The sequence below is a fragment of the Hemicordylus capensis genome, chromosome 15 (assembly GCF_027244095.1).
Source record: "Hemicordylus capensis ecotype Gifberg chromosome 15, rHemCap1.1.pri, whole genome shotgun sequence".
In the NCBI taxonomy this organism is placed as follows: Eukaryota; Metazoa; Chordata; class Lepidosauria; order Squamata; family Cordylidae; genus Hemicordylus; species Hemicordylus capensis.
The window spans coordinates 12,647,446-12,674,103 of record NC_069671.1 but is presented as its reverse complement, the minus strand read 5'-3'; the positions used below and the strand labels follow the sequence as shown (position 1 = coordinate 12,674,103).

Genomic DNA, 26,658 nt, shown 5'->3' with positions numbered 1-26,658 from the left:
CGGAAGCGCAAGCCGTCTACCGCTCTAGCCTTTTTCCTGTCGCCATGGTGCTCGGAGTCGCAGCTGCTTCTCAGAAGAAGCCGGAAGTGGCTGTACTCGGCGGCGGCATCCATCCTTGGTCCCTCCATGGCCCCGGGCAGGAGGGAGCCCGCCAGTCCCCGGGTCGAGAGCAGTGACAGCAGCGGCAGCACGACGAGGCGGAGGCGGCGAGGAGAGCGGTGACCGCCGCTGGTGCTACCCACCCACCCCATCACCATTTCTTCCTGCCTGGGCTCGGCTGCCGGCCATGGGCTCCTTCTTCCGCAGCGAGGCGATGTGCCTGGCCCAGCTCTTCCTGCAGGCGGGCTCGGCCTACGAGTGCCTCAGCGTTCTGGGCGAGCGCGGCCTGGCCCACTTCAGAGACGTGAGTGGCAGAGCCGGGAGAGGCGGGCAGGGCTTGGTTGGGAGGGTACCAGGCGGCTGGTCAAGCTGAGGCGCTCTCAAACGGGGTTTGCTGAGCTGGGGTCCCCAGGTGGGACTACAACTCCCATCACCCCCAGCGACGGCCTCTTAAAACTTCCTCTCAAGATTGTACGCCACCTACATAGGTTGTAGAGGGACATAGGTTCATTTATAGGGGAACCCAGGGGTTCCTAACTTGTGGCACTCCAGATGTTGCTGAACGGCAAATCCCATCACCCCTAAACTACACTTTATTGTGGCTGCGGGTGATGGGAGTTGTATTCATCCATAACTGGAGTGCCACAGGTTAAGAACCCCTGGCTTATCCTGTATAGGAAGCTACCAAGTCAGGCCATTGCCACAAAGGTTCCCCAAGAAGTTTATAGAAAAATAAATAAGATGGTTCCCTGTTGCTAAAGAGCTCACAATCTAAAAAGGGGTGTGTGTGTGTGTGTGTGTGTGTGTGTGTGTGTGTGAGAAAGAGAGAGAGAGAGATCGAGCTCAAGAGAAGTGTAAACATTAAGACTAACCTAAGCATAAAATGCAATGCAGATTAAAAATGCAAGAGGAAATGCCACCAAGTAGCACTTAGACTGTCATTACTTTCATTCTTGGGGCATATCCTACTCAGCCAAAACAAGAGATTCTTTTTCGTTTGGAGGATTTCCCTTTTTGGTGGTATTAATACTTTGTAATGCTAATAAGCAAAAAGGAAGGAGGATTAGCTCAGTGGAAAAGCACCTGATTTGCATGCAGAAAGTCCCAGGTTCAATTCCAGGTAGGGCTGGGAAGTATCTCTGTCTGAAACCCTGGAGAGCTGCTGCCAGTCAGAGTAGACAATTTAGTACTGAGCTATTGGTGTGTGGGTGTGTGAAGAATGGTATAAAGCTACCTCTTGTGTAGGTGCAGGACAAGTCATCTTGGAAAATGGGATTGCCCTGTGCTCAAATACTAGAAAATATCAACTCCAACCTGCATGATATTTAGATTTTTAGGAAGGATAATATGCCTCTTATTGTTGTTTCTGAAGGGGCCTATTTCCTCACATTCCTCCCTGTTCTGCTGCAATGCAGATCTTCAGGCAGCAGCAAACAGTGAACAGGGACATGGGAAGCTGCCTTCTACCAAGGCAGAACATTGGTCCACCCAGCTCAGTATTGTCTACACTGACTGGCAGCAGCTCTCCAAGGTTTCAGGCAGGAGTCTTTCCTGCCTGGAGATGCTGCCAGGGGTTGAATTTGGAGCCTTCTGCATGCAAGCAGGCAGGTGTTCTTCCACTTCTTCTCCCCATCCCTTAAGGGGAAGAGCTTGCAGCAAACAGTGTTCACGTGTAGTCACCTATCCAAATGCAAATCAAGGCGAACCCTGTTTAGCAGAGGGGACAATTTATGCTCACTGCCACAAGACCTGTTCTCTACCATATTAATAATGCAGTGCAAATTACTAACGTCTTCCTTATCCACTTATGTTGCACTTCAAGACTATTGTTCTAAGCCACTTCCTTGCAAGTGTGTGCCATTGAAACTGACAACCATGAATTCTGGTTAAACGTACCTAGGGTCAGGATGTCGGTGTACAGAACGTTTTTCAGTTGATGGCTGGGATCTCAAGGATCGCTCGGCTAGTTCCATGCACTTGTCACTCTCGTCAAGCCTCTTGAATGCAGTTTTGTTCTAATGAAGTTTATAGTCCTTACTGACTGGGAAATATCTTTAGCTTCCTGTTGCGCAACCAGGTGCTTAGAGAAAACTATGAATGAAACTCTTCTTGCCTCCTGTGATCAGGGGACCTGCGATGAGTTTCCATGTATCATTTGGGCTTTGCTTCCTGACTTTGTGGTACCAGCTTTTGCAGCAAATTGCAGCTCCAACAGGCACTAGTAAGGAATGGCAAGAATCCAAAGTGCTTCCTGGATTGCAGAGTCTTTGTCTTTATCAGATTGCTTGCTTATCAGATTGCTTGCTAATATCCTCCGGTCATTCCTCACCTTCCAGTTCCCATTTTGATTTCTGAACAGAACACATAATTATGCCTCAGCTGTTGAGCAAAGATCATGCAGGTATTTGTTTATGAACCACCCGTTAAAACTGAGCTGTTGCTCCACCCTTTGCTTTACACTGGACAGCTGGTGGTTCTTCAGTTATGCAGTAGGCAGGCAAAACCTGTCTCATTGAAGCACCACAGTCACTTGCTTTTGCCAAGGGAGCTTTGCATTTTGAACACATTTCCAGCTGGTTGCTGGCAGGAGACAGTTTTACACATGACCTGAATAGGAGCCTCAAGGCAGTGACTGGATCTAGTGCAGGGGTGTCCAACTGCTGCCCTCCAGCTGTTCTTGGCCTACAGTTCCCTTCATCCCTGTCTACTGGCCACTGTGACTGTGGATGATGGGAATTGTAGGCCAAAAACCATTTTTGGCAGTGTTTGAGGTAGATACAGTACAAGGTGAAAAGGAGAAAATTAAGAAACAAGTTTTATACCCGTATTTACTTGAATAGAAGATGACTCTGAATTTAAGGTGACCCCCTTAAAAAATACAGGTTAAATACAACTATCAGTTGATATGACAGCTGCATCCGTTCCTTGAAGACAGTGATCTCAGAACTGTGGTGTGTTCTCTCATAACCTCTAGGCTTGACTACTGCAATGTGCTCTACGTGGGGCTGCCTTTGTATGTTGTTTGGAAACTTCAGTAAGTTCAAAATGCAGCAGCCAGATTGGTTTCTGCGACTTCTCGGAGAGACCACATTATGCCTGTTTTTTAAAAAGATGCACTGGCTGATATGTTTCTGGGCAAAATGCAAAGTGCTGGTAACTACCTTTAAAGCCCTTAACAGCTTAGGACTGGGTTACCTGGGAGAGCGCTTTCTTCACTGTGATCCTCACTGCACTTTAAGGTCATCAGGAGAGGTCTGTCTCTGGCTGCTGCCAGCTTGCCTGGTGGCAACTCAGGATCAGACCATCTCTGTATCTACTCTTGGACCCTGGAATGCACTCCCTATGGATATCAGAGGCTTAAGAGTTTTAGCAGCCTTTAAAAGAGTCCTAGAGACACATCTTTTTAGCTTGGCCTTTAGTGAGTACTGAAATGATTCTAAACTGATTTTAATTTTGTTTTAATGAGTTATTTATTTTTATCTGTTTTTATATTAGCCATCTGGGGTAGGTGGTATAAAAATGTAATAAATAAATTAAGTTATACTTGCATTGAATGAAAAGGAAAAGGACTCGGAATTTAAAGTGACCCAGCCCCTTTTCTAGCATCAAACAACTTGAACAAGACTTAGTCTTGGATTCAGGTAAATACAGTATATAAAACAAATTTCTAGGACACAGATGTAGAACCAGATCAAGCTCAGGCATAACAGGAAACTGTGGTTTGTTTGAAAATGAAGCCGGAATCCAGAGTAGGCCATTGCCTTTTGAACTGATCTTGTAGGTTAGGAGTTCCTCACCTTGGGTGCCCAGATATTATTGGACTACAACTCCCATTATGCAGTGTCATTGTGTTCCAAGAGCATCTCGGGGAGCAAGTTTGGGAAGCCCCACTGTAGGCCGTAATTCATGAACTTCTGAGCTGAACCTTCTTCTATGGCAAACCATGTTTTCCTTCTCTCTAGCTCAATCCAAGCACTAGTGTGTTCCAGAGGAAATATGTGGGTGAAGTGAAGAAGTGTGAAGAAATGGAGAGGATTCTAGGTAAGCTTTGGAAGCGCAGGGTATGCTTGCAGCATCCTGATATGTGAAGCGCTGGGGATGGGGAGGTGGCCTGTCCAAGCAATCAGCTGTGCTTTCTCAGAGAAGTCCCTCCTGGCCATTTTCACTTGTGGAATCCCCACCACCACTGAGTTGACTTCCATAAGGAAGAATACATATTCTGCCATCAGTCAAACTGAGAGTTTACTTGGTCGAAGCCCAATTCTCGGTCTGCTCAACCTCACTGGGATCAGCTTTTGTGCTGCCTCAGTGCTTCTCTCCCCCTTCCAAGGAACTGGAGCTGCTCTGTTTAGAGCCTGAGGTGGGTTCCTGATGGGGGGCGGGGAGCAGGGGAGATAAGCCTATTAATGTGACTGGGAGCTATTGAACTCTCCAGTGCTGCTGACTGACGACAAAGGTGTTGCTTAATTGCATTCTTGTGCTTCTCAGCTGTTGGATTAGGGGGTGAAGCAGTTGTTATTTTGGGCCAGTGTCCTGAGTTTGAAATGGGCTGCCAGGTGAGTTGCTTTCTTTCCATCTCCTGCTGCTGTTGTTTATTCTAATGACATGGAGCGTTCCTCAGCCTCTTGCAAGTTGTTGCTGCAGACCAAGGCCTTTTGATTTGTGTGGTCAAGGGAGAGGTGGCCCTTGTCAGCAGCTTCCGACAGAAATCTTTCTACAGCCTCTTGGGGCCAAGCTGTTTGTTACTGCTGAAATGGTGTGTGTTTAATCTGGGGCTTGACAAATCCCAGGCGCCAGGGAGCCATGGCACCTAGAAATGTAACAGCAGTGCCTGAACTAGGATTCTCAGAGAAAGTTACTTAATAAATTTGTTCTTTGTCCCAGGCAGCCCTGTTTCTGCTCTACGTTTGTTGCCTGAAAGGGGATAAAGCCCATTTCCCCTCCCCCTCCACAGTGTCTGTCACTAAATCCAGTAACTTTGTCTGACTCCCACATTTTGGGGCTGGCTCCTAGATCCAAAGAAAATTTCTCAAGGCCTGGCTTAATTGAGTGTCTACCACATTCATGTTTAAACTGGGGTGGGGTGAAGATCTGATCTGAGTATCAGAGGAGGAATGTGGAGGGGGGGAGAACTGTGTCCTCCCCTTCCTGTAGTCCTTTGCCCATTCTTCTTTTACTGAAGCCAGGCTCTGATGCTGGATATCAGCTAGGCTAGGGGGAAGGTGTCCGAGGCGATGGACCCTTGCAGAGGAGTGTTAAATTCTCATCTCAGGCTCCTTTTGTTCTTAAAATGGGATGTCCCCCTGCCACTTCTGTATTTCTTCATTTTTATTCCCTCCTCCCTCCAAGGAGTTCAAGCTGATGTGCATGGTTTCCACTGCCCACATTTTTAGCCACACAACAACCCTGTGTAATAGGTTAGGCTAAGAGACTAATCCAAGATAATCCAGTGAGTTTAACTGAGTGTGGATTAAAACTTGCCTCTCCCTGATGCTAATCCAACATTCTAGCCAGCATGCTCTACTGTCTGTATATGTGAATGGAGGAGACCTGTAATTAAAGAATGATGGCAGATGATGCTACATTCGTATGATCTTCAGAGTAGGGTTTTTCAAGCTTGTGTTCCTAGGACCATCTCCAGAGTTCCTTGGATAGGTTCCACTGACAGAATATCAGGAATAATGAACATGTTTCCCAGAAAGAAAGCTTGTCTGATATTTCTCTGCATATTGCACTTGGTAAGGGAGAGGGTATCACTTTCTGTAATCCACACTCGGTTGTGTCTGGTGCTGTGAGACCTGCTTGTCCTGTCCATCGCCTTGCACTTAGTTTGAGCATCTAGAATGTGCCCATCCTCCTTGGCAATGCCCAGTGGTTCCCCTGCAAAGGCTCCTTGGCAGACAAATTGTGGATAAGATTCCCCAAGGATAAGAATTTCAAAAACTGCTGCCTTGGAGGGCTGAAGGAACTTTCCCCTTTCCCCTTTCCCCTTTCCCCTTTCCCCTTTCCCCTTTCCCCTTTCCCCTTTCCCCTTTCCCCCTTCCCCCATCACAAACTGACATATGTACGAACTTTTTGAGGTTAGAATTCTTCTTTAAAAATTTCTTTGTTTCTGCTTTCTCCAGGATACTTGGTACAAGAAATTAAGAAAGCAGACATCTATCTTCCAGAAGGAGATACTACTGCTGTTGCCCCTCCATTTAAGCAGATGTTGGAGATCCAGGTAACTTTGGGAACAGGGGTCTTCAGAAATTAAATGCTGGCAGTAGACCCATTTGTCTTTCATTAGCTGGGGAAATTTTTGAAAATCTCCAGTCATGAAAATTTGGTGGGTTTCATGTTTGAATGCTTGCAGTTCCTCCAGAAGCTCAAAGTAGTATTTATTTTGACTGATTTATTTATCCCTACCTGGAAATACCAGGGATTTATTATAATCCAGTGAGGTTTAGTGGTTAGTGTCTAGACTGGGGTTCAGATCACCATGCAGTCATGACCTTGGGCAAGTCACTCTCAGCCTCGGCTCCTCACAGGCTGCTGGGAGGATCAGGTAGGAAGAAGTACGAGTGTTACCCTGAGTGCCTTGGAGGAAGGAGTGTAATGATAAGTGTAAACAATAACCTTGCAATAATCCTGTGAGGCAGGTTGAACTGAGGGACCTGTTCAGAGTCACCCAGTGAGTTTCACAGCTTTCTTGGGTTTTGTAATCAAACAGGGAACGGTAGTGGCCGATGTTTAGACCTGATGCATAATTTGGAAATAAACACTTGGTTTGGGTTGCGTGTGCATGTGTGTGCTTACACACACACACACACACACACACACACACACACACACACACACACACACACCAGATTAGAAATGCTGACATGCTCTTTCCCTTCCCTGTAGGAGCAATTGCAGAAGCTGGAGATGGAGTTGAGAGAAGTGACAAAAAACAAAGAAAAGCTGAGGAAAAACCTCCTGGAACTGACAGAATATACTTACATGCTGCGGGTCACTCGATCCTTTGTCAGAAGAACAGCTGAGGTACAGCATGGATTTCCCAGGCCTACTCTGTCCCTTTTGTGCTACTCTTTAAATTGGGGCACGCAGGAGGTAGGCTGGGCCTGTCCAGTGCTTGTGAATTCTGGAGTTCTTGCAAAAAAAAAAAGCTGGTCCAGGAGGTCTGTGGGTTGCTTTCTGCAAGGCCACTTCTGAGGTCCTTAAGCAAGAGGGCAGACCCTGGATCACCTTGCACAGATGGGTTGTACCTTATCTATTAAGAAATCTTCATAATGTCCTCTCCTTTTGTAAATTGTAAAAGATTTAAATTGTAAAAGGTTTGGTAGACTATGGAAACTCTAGTGTATTTAATACAAATAACATTTTAAAAAGTGAAATTAGCCTGTTTTAAACAAGACTTTAAAAATTAGTAACTTTTTAAAGGCACAATGGATTTTCATGAGAACAGGGAGGGAAAGACCTTGCAATTTCCTCAAGTCTTTAGAAGCATTTAAAGCAGCAAAAATAGGCAATGAAACTTGTCACTAGACTTCTGCCTCAAAATGGAAAATGTTAAAATGCTTATACTTTGGCAATTTCTGGATGGAATGAATTTCTGTCAGAAACTTGGCTAGATTGTGCCATTCATAATTACATAGAAGTTTTTTGCTCAGTTTGACATTTTGGGGTGTGTGTGTTGGTGTTGGGCTTTCAGCACTTAGAATACCCAGGCTTATAACATTGTAGAAAGCAGTTCAACTCCTCTTCCTTAATATGCAGTCATGACTGTGCCTGTATAAGAAGTGCAATTATGATGATGTGCTTAGATAGAGCCTGTCTAGTGTATTACTCTCTGAGGCAACTTTGATACCGCTAAAGTTTCTAAAAATCCCATTTCCCTTCCACTTTCATTTCATTTTTAGTTTGAGTCCTGTTTACAGACGAACTATGAAGAATTCCCATCTTCAGAAAATGAGCCTTTAGCGGACTACAACTGCATGCACCGGCTCGGGGCCAAACTGGGGTAGGCATCCATAAAGCATGAGCCTGAATACCACTGCCTGGCATTTTCAAGCTTGTTCCTATAGTCTCTTGTGCATCTCTCTCTCTCTTAAATGTAGATTTGTATCTGGCTTAGTTGACAGAGCAAAAATGGAATCCTTTGAAAAAATGCTGTGGCATGTCTGCAAGGGATATACGATTCTTTCTTATTCCGAACTGGAGGAGTATCTGGAACATCCTGACACAGTGAGTGGCACTCATTTTAAGAATGCATCTGCACACAAGCTTGGAACGCCTGTGAATACATCTCTGTACAGACACAATGCTTATCCAGGGTTTGTTGCATTTTTAACCAGGGGGTTAACCATGGTTAAGCTTGGTCATAGGAACATAGGAAGTTGCCATATACTGAGTTGGACCATTGGTCCATCTAGCTCAGTATTGTCTACACAGACTGGCAGCGGCTTCACCAAGGTTGTAGGCAGAAATCTTTCATCCCCTAAGGGGAATATCTTACAGTGCTCACACATCTTAAGGGGACAAGTCATGCTTGCTACTACAAGACCAGCTCTTCTGAATACCTAGAATTCTAGGTCTGAATACCTACAATTAAAGTTGTTCACAAATCATGATTTGAAGTGAGCTTGGGTTAACTATGGTTTGCTCTTTGATGTAGTACTTCACTGTGGTTCACAGTTAACTTGCCTTTCTGTTTGCAAGGTAACAAGCAGGATTTTTTTTAATATACTCCTTCATTTGCAGAACTTAGCTAAACAAGTAAACCATGGTGTTGCTGTTCATTTTTTGAATTTTAAGCTTTGAGCCCTGGGTATCATATGTGAGTGAGTATGTATGGTATCACTTCACAATGTACAGAAGTCCCTCTGTCCCTTTTGAACACCAAAAGCTTAAAAAAAAATGTGTATCTACTCTTGTGTGAATGACCAATCTACCAGTTGTAGTGGGAATGTAAACCAAAGTTGAAATGACCAATATTTGTTCATTTTTCAGGGAGAACCTACCAAGTGGTTTGTTTTCTTAATATCCTACTGGGGTGAACAGATAGGCCAGAAAGTTAAGAAGATATGTGACTGGTAAGAGTTGGCATACGTATAATGGTGCATTTCATACTTGCTATCCTCTGGTATTTGCTACAGACAGCTTCATCTTATCGATTTTGGTCCTAACATACAGGTTGTCCTGTTCTGCAGCCCGTAAATTCCTTATACAGTAGCTGCATAAGAAGTATGCTTTGTGGTGGAACTTACATGAAACTTCCTTAACCAGAGATGTGTGGACTTCAGCCTTGTAGAATGTACAGCCCTGTTCTTGCCTCCTTTCTTAAACTATTCTTTGTAAAATGTATAATTTTTCCCCTCCCCAGCTATCACTGTCATATCTACCCCTATCCGAGCACTCCTGAGGAACGCCGAACAGTTATTGAAGGACTCCAAGTTCGCATTCAGGATCTTAATATTGTGAGTTGAAAATCACAGGTGCCCCTTCTTTTCCAGCAAGGAAGATAAAGATAGCCATTTAGCAAATATTCTTGTAGAATATGTCAATACAGGGGTTCTGAAACTTGGATCCACAGCTGTTGGACCATTGTGTCTATAACAATGTAAAGTTGCTTGGGCCTCACTCACTCACTCACTAACATGAAACTCCCAGACAAACCACAAAAGGTAGTAACATGCTGTTTTCACAAGTAGGTTCCAGACCTTGCCCAGACTACCAAAAAAAATCCCAAACCCCGGGAAACTTCATTACTCTCCTGGAAAATCTGGAGAAGCTCTCCTGTTGGAAAGCATGGGGAATGAGACTTCACAGAGCCAGGGAAAGACTAGAGTCACAGCGAGATAAGTCATTAAGATTCTTGCAAACTGCAAGCTGTTTTACTAGTAATTGTATAAATGTTAAAAGGCCCACCTGGAATATCGATAGAAGTCAGAGAGAACTTGGCCAGTTTGTTGTAAAATTGACTTCATTGGTACAATGCCCTTCCTGGTTGTATAGGATTCAATTGTTTACACTTTTTAAGGTGCTGCGTAAAACAGAAGATTATTTACGGCAAGTGCTCTGTAAAGCGTCTGAATCCATCTACACCTGGGATGTCCAAGTGAAGAAGATGAAGGCCATTTATCATGTGCTCAACCTCTGCAGCTTTGATGTCACTAACAAATGCCTGATTGCGGAGGTCTGGTGCCCAATGGCTGACCTGCCAAAGTTGCGCCGAGCCCTCGAGGAAGGATCTGTGAGTGGACCAGATTCAAACAGTGGGGTTGGTGCTGCCCTGGCAATGAGTAGCATGCAAGGCTGTTAGCATGAATGTCCAACTGAATGTTATTACGCAAGAGGAAAGGATGGCCTGTAATCCTCATGGATTGCGGGACTCCGTGTGCTTTGTCAAGCTGGGAAAGGCACCACAAAGAGCATCCACAGTGAGCAGGGCTGGAGCACCTTTCCTATGAGGAGGGAAGCCTGAAGCATTTGGGGCTTTTTCATTGAGGAAAAAAAGATGGCGGGGAACAAGGACATGATAGTGGTTTATGCAATTGGCCATGGAGTGGAGAAAGTTGGTAAAGTATTTGTTCATAATACTGGAACCTTGGGGTTAGCCTATGATATTGGCCAGAGATTCAGAACGCCGCTACTATAAAGGGTATTAAACAAATTCATGAAGGTGCAAGAATCTATCTGAGGGTTCTAATGGAGCTTCCCTGTTTAAGGGCAGTATGCCAATAGATACCAGCTGCTGGGGTGCAATAGCAGGAAAGGGCTGTTGTCTTCCTGCCTTATTTGTGAGGACCTCCTGCAGGCATCTGATTGGCCGTTGTGAGAAACAAGATACTAGAAGTGCCTTTTTGCATGAAGCAGCAGGACCTGTTAAGCTTCAGCCGTAAAGGTTCTAGTGAGGTTTCAAGAGCTTTTAACCGTTGCCTTACTAACGCTTTGTCACTGTGGTACATTCTGTAACCAGAGAGAATGTGGTGCTTCAGTGCCTTCTTTCATGAACATGATACCAACCAAGGAAACTCCCCCAACTTTGATACGCACCAATAAATTCACCTCTGGATTCCAAAACATTGTCGACGCATATGGAGTTGGGAGCTATAGGGAAGTTAATCCAGGTGGGTACTGTTGCAGGTAAAAAAAAAACATTTATTGAGAACAGGGACTTATTCAGATCCCCCTGTTCTCCCCCTCCTGCCACACACCCCACACCCCATCACTCCTTAGAAGTGCCTGCAAGAGCCTCCTGAGAGATCTTAAGGTGCCCTGACAGTTTACACGTGTGGCATAGAATGTAGAAACCAAAATGGACCCTGACCCCAAAGTTTTGTGGGATATCAATATCAGATTTCTCTCTCCCTGTCATTCCGCAGCCCTCTTCACCATCATCACCTTCCCTTTCTTATTTGCCGTCATGTTTGGAGACTGTGGGCATGGCTTCATCATGTTCATGTTTGCTCTGTTCATGGTATTGTATGAAAAACACCCCAGACTGCAGCGATCGCAAGACGAGGTAAGGAAGAAAATTTGTCCTGTTTACTATTTTTGCAAATAACCCTTGTGTACTTCTGTATCCTTATCTGTGTGACTGTCGTCATGCATGAAGGGAATGCCTTGGCATACTTGCCTTATTCCAGTGGTTGTGATGTGCACAGGCAGACTTCTCGGATGATGAATTTATCATCATCTACCCTTTCTTCAAGGAGCTCAGAGTATACCTAATTTCTTTTTTCTGTCTCCCCAGTTTGGGGATGTGGGAAAAATTTGACTGAATCGATTCAAATTTGAATTGAATTTGAATTGATTCAACTCGAAACTGCTTGCACAAAATGGGATGCATTCAAATCGATTGGAATTCATCTGAGCTTGGATCAAATTCACTTGAATTCGATCTGAATTCAAATCGATTCGAACAAATCCCACTCTGTTCAAGCAGTTTCTAATCAAATCAAATTCAATTCTAATTCAAATCAAATTGGTTGAATTTTTTGCACATCTCTACCCCAGTTTCCCCAACAACTCTGGCAGGTGGGTTAAGCTGAGTGTGTGACTGCTCCAGGATCCACCCACTGAGCTTCATGGCTGAATGGGGATTTGAGCTTGCACTTCCTCAATCCTAGTCCTACACTCTAATCACTAAGGCATGCTGGTAATCTGGAAGTGATCCGTTGTCAGTCATGAGAAATGGGTTACTACTCCACTCAGAAAACCCTGAAACATGGACTCAGATGGAGTGCTTGTGGAGGAATACAACATGTTTTATTAGAGATTTCAGTCCTCTGATCCAGGAGGGTGTCATCAGTGGTATTGAACAACAGCAGTGGAGACCTCACAGGCATTCTTGCCGGAGACGAAGTTAACGGCTTGCATGCTTGCGGAGCTACAGTTGCCAATGGAGAATTCGGGACATTTTGATAAAATGTTGAATCAAAATGGCGCCCGACTGCCAAGAAAAGAAAAGCACTGAGCATGTGCATGGCAGGGAGGGGTGCCAGAGAGGAGCTAATTAATCCCTCCAGAATGTCCCTGCACAGGTGCAGTAACCCATTTCTCATGACTGACAACAGATCACCTCCAGATCATGAGTTACAGGTAAGCAACCTGGTTTTTTTGTTCTCTTCTGTTTTGGGGGAAGACTTCTTGTCTACAATGGGATGCATTGACAGAGTGGAGAGGAGACTTTCTCTCTCGTAACACCGGGAGCTTGAGGGCATCCAGTGAAACTGATTGGAAGTCCTGTCCCTTCTTTATGTTCCCAGATCATGAAGATGTTTTTTGAAGGGCGATACATTATCTTGTTGATGGGTCTGTTTTCTGTGTACACGGGCCTGATCTACAATGACTGCTTTTCAAAGTCCTTGAATATATTTGGTTCCAGTTGGAATATTTCAGGAATGCGCAAAGAGTGGCGGTGAGTGGCTCCACCCTTCCCTCTAAGGTGCGCGGCTGTGCGTGCACACACACACACACACACACACACCCTCCAAGCCCCCCACTCAGCGATTTTCAAGAGCCACTCACTGCGGCTGCTGCCTCCCCCCGCTGCCTTTCCCCATCGCCTCCGGTCCTTGGTTGCCTGGCTGGCTTCTCTTCCAGCTTCCCTCTGAAAGTGAGTCCCTTTTGTTGCTGCCCGCCACCACCACCACGTGGGCTCTTGCCAGGGCAAGGTCAGTCTTGTCCTTGCAAGAGCCCCTGGCCCCGCCTCTCCCCGCCCGCCACTTGAGCTCTTGTGCGGGGAATCATGTGGGCCAAGGAAACAAGTCTGTACACCCGCCTTTTCATTTTCAGCCAAGGGGCTTGGGAGCTAGCAGAGAAGCAAGCGGAGAGAAAGCGAGCCCCATGTAGCATACTTGCTGCCCTCTCCCCAACAGCTCTCCCAACCAGCTCCCTTCTGGGCTGTCCCTGCCAGCCCGCCTGGCAGGAGTGCTCTCTCTGAGCAACGTGCAGCGGGTTTCCCCCAGCTCTTCGGCAGCTTCCAGCAGATTTGCCTCTTTCTGATCAAGCCTCCCCCATCCCCTTTCTCTTCTGCCTTCCACACTTGTGGGGTTTGTTGTGAAGGGTCAAAAATATGGTGAAGGATCCAAGTGTAATTCAAAAGTTAAATTTTAATTTCATTTTAATTTGATTTGATTAATTTAAATATTGCTACTCTGATAATCAGTGTCCTAAAAGCAAGGATGAATTCAAATGTAAATAAAACTTAGACAACAGGGAGTTTGTTTTTGTTTTATTTAATAAAACAAAACATTAAATTTCTTATAATTTTATTGCGTAATACAAAATATTATTTTGTGTAGGGCCCCTTTTAACCACCAGTTGCTATTAAAACAGAAAGCAGATAAAGGCAATTGGCCAGCTGCTTCTAATACAAAATTAAATGTATTAACATTGACTCCTATATGCCATAGTGGCATATAATAATGCACATGTGCACACGCTGCTTGGATACTGCCAGAACAAAACTCATTCCGCTTGCAGATGGAAAAAATTAGAAGGAATACTGAGCAGCTCCCACTGCAACTTAACGTGACATTAATGCAACCCACTCTGCTGCGATTTGATGAGCTTGTATCCCTGTGTGCTGCACCATACACATGCCACGGCACACCCTTCGCTCTCTTTACAGATAAACTGTGTGCAACATATCGTTGCCCCACAGCTATATGAGGAGCTGGGTAGAGAGGAGTCTCACCCTTTATACCTGCTGCTATCCTGCTTCTCCCCCACCCCCGGTAGCTGTTTGCTAGGGGAAGAGGGGAAATGTGCCCTTAGCACCAGTAGTCACTTCCTCCTAGGGCAAAACAGCCAGCTTGGGGGTGGCGGGCATCCAGACCGGGACTATGGCGGGGGCAAAATCCCCTTTTCTCCCAGGCTGAGCTTTGGTCCTGATCCAGATCGGCAAGCTTTCTCTCAGCTGCTCTTTGGTTGCAGGGGCGGGAACCTTGAAAGTCCCAACGAGATTCTAAAGGTGACATAAGAACGGCCCTGCTGGATCGTGGCCCAAGGCCTATCTAGTCCAACATCGTGTTTCACACAGTGGCCCACCTGATGCCCCAGGGAAGCCCGCAGGCAAGATCTGAGGGTATGCCCTCTCTCCTGCGGTTACTCCCCTGCAGCTGGTATTCAGAGGCATCCTGCCTCTGAGGCTGGAGGTGACCTATAGCCCTCAGACTAGTAGCCACTGATAGACCTGTCCTCCATGAATTTATCTAAACCCCTCTTAAAGCTATTCAGGTTGTCTCTTTTGGCAGAGAATTCCATAGGTTAATTATGCATTGTGTGAAAAAGTACTTCCTTTTGTTGGTCCTAAATTTCTTGGCAATCTTTCGTGTAGCTTGAGCCTTCACTGCAAGGTGTGTTGAAGTCACCTTTAATGCTTTTTAAAAAAAGTCTCTTCAAGCCCTGGTCCTATTACGTGTGTTTTTCTTTTGTTCTAGTTTTCCAGAGGATTTGAATAATCGTTATCTGACTGTCAATCCAAACGTGACTGGAGTGTTCCAGGGGCCTTATCCTTTTGGCATAGATCCGGTTAGTGCTTCTCCCTGGAAGCTCCACTGTGTGGTCATGATAAGCTGGTCAAGGAGTATTGGCAGTCTTCATGGTGCTTAATTTTAGGCCACTCTATTTTATTCTTTGTTTATTCTTTTATACAGCCTCACCCAGATGGGTCTAGGCAGCTCACAAATATAAAAACAAAATAACTCATTAAAAACAAAATTAAAACCAGTTTAAAACCATTTCAATAATCATTAAAGGCCAGCCTAAAAAAACCAAAATGTTTTTTAGTGCTCTTTTAGAGGCTGCTCAAGCTCTTAAGCCTCTAATATCCATAGGGAGTGCATTCCAGAGCCCAGGAGCAGCTACAGAGAAGGCCCAATCTCAAGTTGCTGGCAGGGACGAACCTCTCCTGATGACCTTAATATGCGGTGGAGATCATATTAAATTGTGTGTCAGTATATATTTCCGTTGGTGAGGATAAGCCTCTAGTTCGTTTCCATTCCTGCCTTCCTTGCTCCATGGAAACGGCCACTCAAAGGCACTATATAACACTGGGGTGAGCCTGTCCCCAAACTCGCACTCCCTGTACCAGGTCCCTTTCCTGTAGCTTTGTGAGCAAAGCTCCTTCCATGGAAATTGCTTCCTTTGAGTGTCCCTCGAGAGGATTCACAACATGATTCCATCTTGCTGCCATGTTTTGCCTCTCTTAAAAACCTCATGGGGTTACTTTAAACCAGTCGGAAAATGTTCAAGTATATGCAGAAGAGAGGTGCAGAGGCCCCCATTTTATATGACAACCCCAAATGACATTGCAGTTCTCAAATCCTTCTGTGCAGTTAGAATTTGAGTGAAGATCTAGAGGTGGACAGTTTATCCCGGCTGCTATTAAACTATATGAAGCTAAAGCAATTAGCCCAGCTCCTATATGGTGCTCAGATCACCCTCTATGTCAATTTCGTGGCCTTAGAAATGAACCAAAACAAGATTCTGAGAAGCCTATTTCAGGTGCCTTGCTGTGTGCCTATTGTGATTTTATGTTTTGGTGTAGTAAGGGTGGAAACTAGGGTCTGGGTAGTGATATGCAATTTATGGTTAAAGCTTATTCCCCCCCCTTTTTTTTTCCAGATGAACTTTTACTGTAAATATGTCATCTTGAGTATGTATATGTGTTTCCTCTGCAGATCTGGAACCTGGCAAACAATCGTCTTAGTTTTTTAAATTCCTTCAAAATGAAAATGTCTATAATTATTGGAGTGATCCATATGACTTTTGGAGTTCTCATGGGGGGAGTTAATCACTTGTAAGTATGGCTTTTTGGCAAATTGGTAGTGATATTTTGTAAATTCTGCTTTCTACTTGAAATAGGAAAGACTTGGAATATCTGGTTCTGTTTATCCTCCGTTTTTTAGGCAGCAAGCTAGCTCAGCTACCGTTCAAGGCCAGGCCTGGCCAATAAGGAGCCCTGTATGGGGCCTGTGTGCTTTTGCTCCTTGTGTTCCACCCCACCTATTTCCTTCCGTCTGCTCTGTAACTAGAAGTAGCAAAAAACACTTTCCCCTTTGTCTCTGAAATAGCAGCAGTATCAGGGAAGGAACATAGGAAGTTGCCTTAGACAGAGTCAGAACCTTGGTCTATCTAATTTAGTATTGTCTATCTCAGGGCTGTTCAGCTTCGGCCCTCCTGCAGATGTTGGCCTACAGCTTCCATAATACCTGACTGTTGGACACTGTGGTTGGGGATTATGGGAGCTGTAGTCCCAAAACAGCTGGAGGGCTGAAGTTGAGCAGCCCTGGTCCACATCGACCAGCAGTGTTTCTCCAAGGCTGAAGACAGGAATCTTTCCCAGCCCTACTTGGAGATGCTGTCAGGGATTGAACCTTCAGCTTGCAAAGCAATGGCTCTACCACTGAGTCTACAGCCTCACATCGGGTATATTTGTGGCTGGACATCCCTTCGCCAGGGCAGATGTTGAGCCAATAAATGGGTCGGCCTTAAAGCATGAGATTGTTGTTTAATGGCATATGTATATTTCTCTGTGATCTTTCTGTTTAAAACTGATTTCTGCTGTGGTTTAAAAAAACCAACGCCAACACCCTCCACTTTTTAAATTCCATCAGGCATTTCAGGAAGAAGTACAATATTTATTTGGTGTTTATTCCTCAACTTCTGTTCATGCTGTCCATCTTCGGATACCTTGTGTTTATGATCATCTATAAGTGGCTCGCTTATTCTGCTGAAAACTCCAGAGACGCTCCCAGCATTCTGATTGAGTTCATTAACATGTTCCTGTCTCCTGCCAGCGGAGAATTCAAATTTTATACAGGACAGGTTGGTGATCTTTAGAATGGAAAAAGTATCAACAGGATTTCCTCCCCTTGCCTACCTTTACACTTTATAGTTTGCCGTGGTGCAGAGAGGGAAGTTGGAGGGAGGTGCAGCTGTCTGGGAGAGTTCACAGGCTTAAATCCAACTGAAATACACAGACCCTCCATGTCTGAACTTTGAGATCAGATGGGATCAGTCACGGTTATGTAAGTGCATTATGAATGGCATCAGAAACAGTGTTCCCTGTAATAGGGATTCCCAGATGTTGACTACAACTACCAGCATCCCCACCTACAATGGCCATTGCAGCTGGGGATGCTGGGAGTTGTAGTCAGCGGCTGTGAATCCCTATTACAGGGAACAGTGATGATCAAGCATGTGTCACTTCTCATTTCCTTTAAATCTCTCCTCAAAATCCTGTGAAGCCTTTGGCCCAACTCCCTAGTCTTCTTGCTCTGCTGTAACTACACCAAAGTACATGAAATACTACAGTTCTTCTGTGAGTGCCTTGGGGCAAGGACCTCTCTCTTACGCCAGGCACATGGATGGTGGCATATAGATTTATCAGTCATATTGAAATTCCCTCCTGTATATGAAGGAGGGAGGAAATGCCTTCTAAAATGGTGCTTGCTATCTTCAGTTTTTCAAAGTACTCATTAAAAAATATTATGTTAAAACTATCTGCCCAGTTAATTAGGGCTTTTCTAAGATAATCAGATTATCTATGAATCAGATTAAATGTTGCAACCCTTCCTTTTTGACTATGTTTAAAATAAAATATAAGCAAACGATGAACAAAGCCAGCTGCATAGAATCCTTTCTCTTGCAAGGAATTGGTTCCTTTAGTGTAGCTGGGGACTGTTGCATGTTGATGCACTTTTAGTGCAGTTTGGCATTTGTGGTACACTTGCCTTGTTGGCAGGGAGTTGGCATCTTTGTAAAACAGCTTTTCTCCCCTAAACAGAGGATTGTGCAGAGGCTTTTATTTGCTGTTGCAATACTCTCCGTTCCTGTGCTGCTTTTTGGGAAACCACTCTATTTATACTGGCTGAACAACGGAGGCCAAAGCATTGGGTCATACAGAGTATGTATTGTGTATTCTGGATTGGCATAGTGTATCCAGAATGCTTACATTGTGTTTAAATGAATTGGACTGTAGTCTTATGCCTGCTTATCTGGAGGGAAGACCCATTGAACGTGGGGGCATAGTTTTCAGGGGCTTACTTTTAAGCATTCGTCTGTTCTAGGGAGCGGCCGTAGCTCAGTGGTAGACCACCTGCTTTGCATACAGAAGGTCCCAGATTCAGTCCCTAGCATCTTCAAGGATCTCCGAGAGTGGGATGCTGATAAAGCCCTCTAACGGAGACTCTGGAGAGCTGCGATCAGAATAGACAGTCTTGGGCTAGATGGAGCTGTCCTCTGACTCTGCATAAGGCAGCTTCAGATGTTCCCTGATAGAGACTTGTGCTGTTGCATTACTTAACTGGTGCATGGCAAAGATTGTGTTTAAGAGAGACCTATGAGAAAACATTTGGCACTGAAGTGATGAAGCGACGAAACAGCACCCAGTGCAGGGGTGTGACAGAGTGATCCTGCCCCCCCAAGGCGCCCTCTAACTCTGTTAAGTCTGTATAGCATTGCAAAGTGAAAGGGTGCTTTCCTGATGTAAGCCAAACAAACGGTAAGCTGTGGTGTGTTTCAAACACATTCTTCTTGCGGTAGTAGATGAGACAGCTGCTTGCAGGTCTCCTTCCTGTCACCTGTCTTGGGGGCAGGATCACTCTGTCACCCTGCACTGGGTGCTGTTTAGGTCATTCCATCCCTTGCAGTGCCCAGGTGACCTAGCTGCAGGTGAGTAGGGATAAGCCCTAATGGGCTCAGCCAGTCCCCGTGGGTGGGGGGTGGGGGGGCTCCCTTAAGAAGCAGGCCCCTACCTGCTCCGCTGCTGCCCCGCCACGTTTCTGGGCGCAGCCCATGCTCTACAAAAAGCTGGGCCTGGTTGCAGCATTGCTCCCTGTAGCCTTGGTGTGCAGCGTCGGCACGCACATGGCTCTCGCACATGCTGCAGGGAGCAGTGCTGCAGCCACGCATAGCCTCTGTAGAGCGAGCACCGTGCCCGGAAAATCAATGGGGCAGCGTAGGAGCGGTTTGGCTGCGGCCACCTGAACCGGCTTGGTGCTCTAGGGCAGGGGTGGGGAACCTTGGCCCTCCAGCTGTGTTTGAACTACAACTCCCATCATCCCCAGCCACAGTTATTGTGCTGGAGATGGTGGGAGTTGTCGTTCAAAAACAGCTGGAGGGCCAAGGTTCCCCACCCCTGCTCTAGGGAGCCGCTGAACCGGTTCGGGCACATCCGTACAGGGGAGGCCCGGGCAGCAGATGGGCTCCTCAGAATGTGGGTAGTTCTTACACATACAACAAAAGCAACCCTTTCGGGGGGTGGGATGGGGTGGAAGAGTGAAGTGTGCCTCCAGCTTTCACTCTTTCTCTGTGGCTAAGGAATCGGCCCGCTGCAATTTCCAAAATGCTAAGGCAACGTTTCTTCCCCACCCCCAGAAGGGCTACCGGTTAGTCCGCAAAGAAAGCGAAGAAGACATGGTCCTCTTGACTCGTTCTCTGGAAGAGGGAAGCAGCTCATTGGACAGCAGGCACAAAGAGGACAAGAAAGAAGAGGTGAGTTATCTTTCCAGCTGCTGCCTCTCCATTAGCAGTGTTGGGTGCAGAACTCTTGAATTTGTGGCTTTGTAGCTCTTGTGTGGCGAGGCTTGCTTTCCCTTTCCCCTCCGTTGTGGCTTTGGATGACCAATGTGGAATAAAGCAGAACTCTGCTGTAGTGTTCCACATGCACCTGTAGGGTGCCACGCCTCTTCTTCAAAATCCATCTTTCCCACAAAGTCTTTGGCTTAACCACTGTAAGCTATGAACGTACATCTTAACTGAACAGCTAGGCTTCCTGTGTTAGCGCCCCCCTGCATCTGAACAGGTGATGTACGATCTGCTTCAAACCATGCCTAATTCTTGGCTTGAGGCCCAGCTGCTTCTCGCGGCAAAGACTGAAGCAAGCTAATTCTGTTAGTGGTGGGGATAGAGGGCCTGCTTATGACTTCATACCACAACCACTTGGCTCTAGAGAAATCTTTGACCCCTTGCTTCCCACATCACAGATTATTTTTGTATCCTCAAATTATCCAGATCTGCAAAGCTATACTGAAGTGAACATTTGATCCTGATATTTTAAACCACATTATTTTGTGTTTAGTTTAATGTTGTAGATGTTTTCATGGATCAAGTTATCCATACTATTGAATACTGTCTTGGATGCATCTCCAACACAGCTTCGTACCTGAGGCTTTGGGCTCTGAGTCTTGCCCATGCACGTAAGTATCCTCCATGCCACCTCAAGTGCTAATTTCCTCGCTGCCTTTAAGCTCTCCCTCTCCCCTGTTCTAATGTTAAATGTGCATGACATAGTGTGCAGTGGAACATAGGAACATAGGAAACTGCCATATACTGAGTCAGACCCTTGGTCCATCTAGCTCAGTATCATCTACCCAGACTGGCAGCGGCTTCTCCAAAGTTGCAGGCAGGAATCTCTCTTGGCCCTATCTTGGAGATGCTGCCAGGGAGGGAACTTGAAACCTTCTGCTCTTCCCAGAGCAGCTTCATCCCCTGAGGGGAAGATCTTGCAGTGCTCACACATCAAGTCTCCCATTCATATGCAACCAGGGTGGACCCTACTTAGCTATGGGGACAAGTCATGCTTGCTACCACAAGACCAGCTCTCCTCTCCTGATGTTATCCTCTCCAGTGGATAACATCTGCAGAGTCATGAGAGGTCTCTTTGTGCCTGCAGGGTGCTGTGATGTTGCACTACCACTAATGGAAGATGCATAAGCTCATATGCGTTTGTGAGAAGGGTTCAGGCTAGTGTACATATTGTGCTAGTGTAGCATTCCTGCTAGTGTAGGAACTAGCATTTACACTAGTGCAGAACTAGTCTGGATGCCCACACACCTACACCAATAAAATGTCCATTAAGAAAGCCATGTACTAGCATTCTACAACAACAACAACAATCCTACTCAAATTGCCTTGCTGGGCCTCAATTGGGATTTTCTACTAAATTAGTGTTAACTCTTTTTTTCCTTTTTATTAGAATTATCAGAAGTGCTCTGGGAAATGATCATGAGAGTGGGCCTTCGTGTGGACGCAACCTATGGGATCATGTTGCTGGTTCCGGTTTCAGCCTTTTTTATGGTTTTAACAATATTCATTCTCTTAGTCATGGAAGGCCTTTCAGCTTTTCTACATGCTGTACGACTTCATTGGTATGTGTTCTACGTTGTTGTTGTTGTTTGTGTTCTATGTTGTTGTTGTTGTTGCTGCTACTGCTGCTGTTGTTATTATTTCTAATTTTATTATTATTAGTAGGATGGTCCGCCCAAAGAGGCTGTTGGATCCTGTATTGTTATTATTTAACACATTTGTATACCACCCAAAACGCAAGTCTCTAGGCGGTTTACAACAAAACAATAAAAACAACAAATAAAAAGGTTAAAACATTACAACAATTTAAAATTTAAAACTCAAAAATTAAGCACTTAAACTTATTTCCCCCAGGTGGGATGGTTAATTAAGCATTTAATTAAGGATTCCTAGAGGCATTGGAGGGTTTTAGAGTTGGTTCTGCCAGTGAGTCTGTTGATGCCCTGGAATAGGGAGCTTACCAGGATAGTAGATACTGTTGCCCATAAGTGCCTTCTCCATTCTTCAAAACTCGCTCCATGGTATATTGGACAGCTACAGGAGCTGAAGCATCAAGGGAGAAGACTAGAGCATGAGTGGAGGAAGACTCAACTTGAATCTGATAAGACATGGCACAAAGCCCATTTGAAAGCTTATTCTGTGGCAATATATGCAGCAAAGAAGTGATTCTGTAATGCAGGTATTGTGTCCGCAAGTTCATGTCCAGCAGAGTTCAGAGTTGTGGGGGATTGATTTAGATTCCCCCTTTTCTGAACTTAGATCTGGATTTCTCATTTTCCTGCTTTGATGCTTTTAACAGCTTTTTTCTGGATAAAATCTCTTGCATTCTCTTGGACTCCAAGGTTATGGCGGGAACAATGATAGAGGTGTTCAATTACTCCTCTGCTTCAGTTCGAATGGATCTCTTTCAATTTGTGACTCCTGAGGATGTGGACAAGCTCCTTGGAAGTGTTTGGCCTATCACCTGTCCTTTGGACCCATGCACAATTTGGCTTATAACATCTAGCAGGGAGGCTGTTAGAGATGGCCTAGTTGACATCATAAATGCCTCGCTGAGAGAGGGCAGGATGCCTCCTTGTTTGAAGGAAGCAATTGTGACACCTTTGCTTAAGAAGCCTGCCCTAGACCCCTCAGTGATGGATAATTATAGACCAGTCTCCAACCTCCCTTGGGTGGGCAAGATAACTGAGGGTGGTGGCTGATCAACTCTAGGCAGTTTTGGAAGATATGGATTATCTAGATCCATTTCAAACTGCCTTTAGAGTAGGCTATGGGGTGGAGACGGCCTTGGTCAGTCTGATGGATGATCTCTACCAGGGAATGGACAGTTGGAGTGTGGCTCTGTTGGTTCTTTTGGAACTTTCTGCCGCTTTCAATACTATCAACCATGGCATCCTTTTGAATCGTCTGGGGGATTTGGGAGTAGGTAGCACTGCTTTGCAGTGGTTTCATTCCTATCTCTCCAGTAGATTCCAGATGGTGTTGCTCGGAGATGATTGCTCTAAGAGAGCAATTATGGTGTCCCTCAGGACTACATCCTATCTCTGATGCTTAACAGCTACATGAAACTGCTGGGTGAGATCACCAGGAGACTTGGAGCAGGGTGTTATCAGTATGCTGATGTCACCCAAATCTATTTCTCCATAACATCATCATCAGGAAATTGCATAACCCCTCTAAGTGCCTCCTATAGGCAGTAGTGGACTGGATGAGGGATAATAAATTGCAGCTGAATCCAAGCAAGACAGAGGTACTCATGGTTAGGGGTCATACTTCAAGGGACCCGATAGATCTTCCTGTTCTGGATGGGGTTGCGTTCCCCCTGAAGGAAGAGGTACATACCTTGGGAGTGCTTCTGGACCCAGGCCTTACTCTGGTTTCTCAGGTTGGTGCTATGGCCAGGAGTGCTTTCTGTCAACTTCAGTTGATTCAACAGCTGCATCTGTTTCTTGAAGATAGTGATCTCAGAAGTGTGGTGCACTCCCTGGTAACCTCTAGGCTTGACTACTGCAATGTGCTCTACATGGGGCTGCCTTTGTATGTAGTTCAGAAACTTCAGTTGGTTCAAAATGCAGCAGCTAGATTGGTCTCCGGGGTGTCTCAGAGAGACCATATTATGTCTGTCTTAAAGCAATTGCATTGGCTAACAATAGGTTTCCAGACAAAATACAAAGTGCTGCTGATGATCTTTAAAGCCCTAAATGGGTTACCTAGGACTGGGTTACCTAGGAACAGTGTTCCCTCTAACAGGGATTCCCAAATTACTCCCAGAATCCCCAACTGCAATAGCTTTGGGGGGGGGGAATTATGGGAGTTGTAGTCAACAACATCTGGGAATCCCTGTTAGAGGGAACACTGCCTAAGAGAATGCCTTCTTCTGTGTGATCCCACCAGACACTGAGATCAGCGAGAGAGGTCCGTCAGTGACTCAGGAGCCTTCTCTGTAGTCACTCCTAGGCTGTGGTATGTGCTCCCTATAGACATTTGTAGTTTGACATCTTTGCCAGTCTTCAAAAGAGCCCTTAAGGCACACTTTTCCAGCCAGGCTTTTAGTAAACTCTGTATGTTTTAAAATTATTAAATTGCTGTTTTTAACAGTTGGTTTTGTTGTTCTTGTGTTTATTTTTGTGAACTGCCTAGAGCCTTTGGAGTCAGGTGGTATATAAATTAATTAAATAATAATAATAAAGCTGACTTGCCAGGAAAACATATTGAGTGTTCAAAACGTATGGGCCTGGATTTTTTCTTTAAAAAAAATTAAAAAAAATAGCTTTATTACCAAAGAAATTTTGTCACGCCTTTTAAAAACATCAAGTTTGAAAATGATTTTTATTGCAGAGCTAATTTTGCATAAATTTCAGGGCATGTCTGCTTTGCATGGCTGTTTTGAAGGGGGCTGTATCTTTCCAGTGTGACCTTTTATCTCAATTCAGGTTTTTTCCCCTTTATTACAGGGTAGAATTTCAGAACAAGTTCTATGCAGGTGAAGGATACAAGTTCACGCCTTTCTCCTTTCAAGAGATTTCTTTACATTTTAATAGATATGTTGCATAGCTTGACTGCTGTGGCCAGCCTGTTTCTTAAGTCATTTTCTGAAAATCATGTACTTAGAGATGTCATTCCTGTACAGCTCATTGGTGGAGAGTAAATGGGCATTTCCCCCATTGATTGCCTTATAATGCAACCAAATAATATTGTAATATATTAAAATATATACCTCTCAGTTGGATGCTGCAAATATGGGGCCTGTTATAGAACAGGCATAAAATATACATCGTGTTTCCCCCACCGTGAATGCACATAGATTCAATTCTTAAGACTGAAACTGAACATCTGATTCCTGCTTATAAACAATGCTCTATTTTTAAAGTAGTTTTATTTTCTTTAACAAACAGTTATTTTCCTTTGTCATTACCACTATTACCAAACCCTCTTCATGAAAGTTCATAGCTGTGGATATCGGGCAACAGTTGGGAACAAAGAGTGAGTGTGTGTATGTGTGTGTGTATGTGTTCAGTATTTCTAAGGAACTGTGAAAGCTTTCTGTTAGGTGTCTCAGATTTTATTTTTAAACTTCTTCGCTCCAGCCAGAACAAAAGTTAGTTTAATTTTTGCCATTCCACATCCCAGATCTTGAACTGAATGGGACAGAAGAGGGCCCTGGCTTTCTGTTTGCCAGCATGGTGTAACACACACAGGCCTACCTACACAATCTTGCTTCCAGGATCATTGCTTGAATTAATTTTGCAAGGTGTTGAGTATTCTAGCTGAGTTTCAGATAGTACTTTAAGTGCGTGCTTAATTGAAAACTTGTTTCCCTGAAATTAAGCATGTACTTAAGTGTGTATGTGTATGTGTGTGTATGTATGTATATGCACACAAACACACACACATATATACAGTATTGTAGTTTGGATATCCATTGCCTTGTTGGACAACAAACCACTTGAGTTAGGACAGATTCTCCTGAATTCCAGCTGTACACTCCTTGTATCCATTTTGTATCCACTAGTGGAAGTTAATACTTGCAAAATCAGGTTCTGTTTTGCTTTTGGCATGGTGACTAATTTGGTATTGAATGCAACTGCTCAGTGAAGATAACTGTCTCAAGACTTTTTTTTAAATCTCAAAAATCAAAATGGAGGTATCTTACCACAAATAATTTTATATAAGTGCCAATGGAATAACTCTAACCTTCATTCTTTCATACAGTACTCATCTTAAATAAAGGCTAACTGCTTGTTTTTGAGAACAGATATTCTGGCATGATTGATTGTGGCGTAAAATGAACCTTCAACTTGCTCTTATTCTGAGATACTTAGGGCTTCAAGGGAGGGGAATAAATAGAGGGGTGAGGGTAGTGGGAAGGATGTGAGTCCCAAGAAAAGTGAAGAAAGAATTAATTGGGCAAGAATGGGTGAACATAGAAGGAATGGGGGAGGATGAATAGAACGGGTGCAGAGAATGGATAATGGAGATGATGCTTGAGTCAACTGGGAAAAAAACTGAGCAAATGATGGAGGAGGCATTTTCTGATCATGGGAGAGACTAGAGGAAAGTGGCAAGTGATTGAGATGGCTACAGAAGACTCTCATAAGGACTATCATGCCCTTGTACTCTGCAAGGAAGAGGAGTAACAGCAGGAGGGAGGGCATGCCCTCAATTCCTGCCTGTAGGCTTCCAGTGGCATCTGGTGGGCCACTGTGTGAAACAAGATGCTGGACTAGATGGATCTTGGGCCTGATCCAGCAGAGCTGTTCTTGTGTTCTTACAGACATACCCACTGGAGTATTGCTTATACTTTCACTAATATGAATTCTGCTTCTCACTTCCCAGACATATCCTGAAATAATGGGAAAGAAGCTGCTCTTTGCCACTCTTGATTGTGAGCAAAGTAGGGGCCACCGCTGGTCTGGCTCTGCTCCTGCCACAGAGCAACTCTTGACAGTTTAAAAACGGCTCCAACCATTTTGT

The 26,658-nt window shown here is 44.8% G+C and overlaps 1 protein-coding gene across 2 annotated transcripts; it reads left to right on the top strand.

The window, feature by feature from the left end:
* The first annotated feature begins 13 nt into the window (after positions 1-13).
* ATP6V0A2 (ATPase H+ transporting V0 subunit a2) lies at positions 14-25,940 on the top strand. 2 transcript variants are annotated; one of them, XM_053280221.1, is made up of 20 exons: positions 14-403; positions 4,062-4,140; positions 6,225-6,322; positions 6,988-7,125; positions 8,004-8,104; positions 8,202-8,328; positions 9,094-9,176; positions 9,467-9,560; positions 10,124-10,336; positions 11,063-11,213; positions 11,469-11,608; positions 12,855-13,006; positions 15,033-15,123; positions 16,275-16,393; positions 17,211-17,421; positions 18,383-18,502; positions 19,978-20,091; positions 20,678-20,795; positions 21,575-21,746; positions 24,639-25,940. In XM_053280221.1, exons 1-20 carry the CDS (start codon positions 287-289, stop codon positions 24,736-24,738), a joined length of 2,538 nt encoding a protein of 845 aa, XP_053136196.1. In that variant the 5' UTR covers positions 14-286; the 3' UTR covers positions 24,739-25,940. The 2 variants fall into 2 exon arrangements, with proteins under 2 accessions (XP_053136196.1, XP_053136195.1); XM_053280220.1 differs by having other exon boundaries at positions 15-403; positions 19,975-20,091.
* The last annotated feature ends 718 nt before the right edge of the window (positions 25,941-26,658 follow it).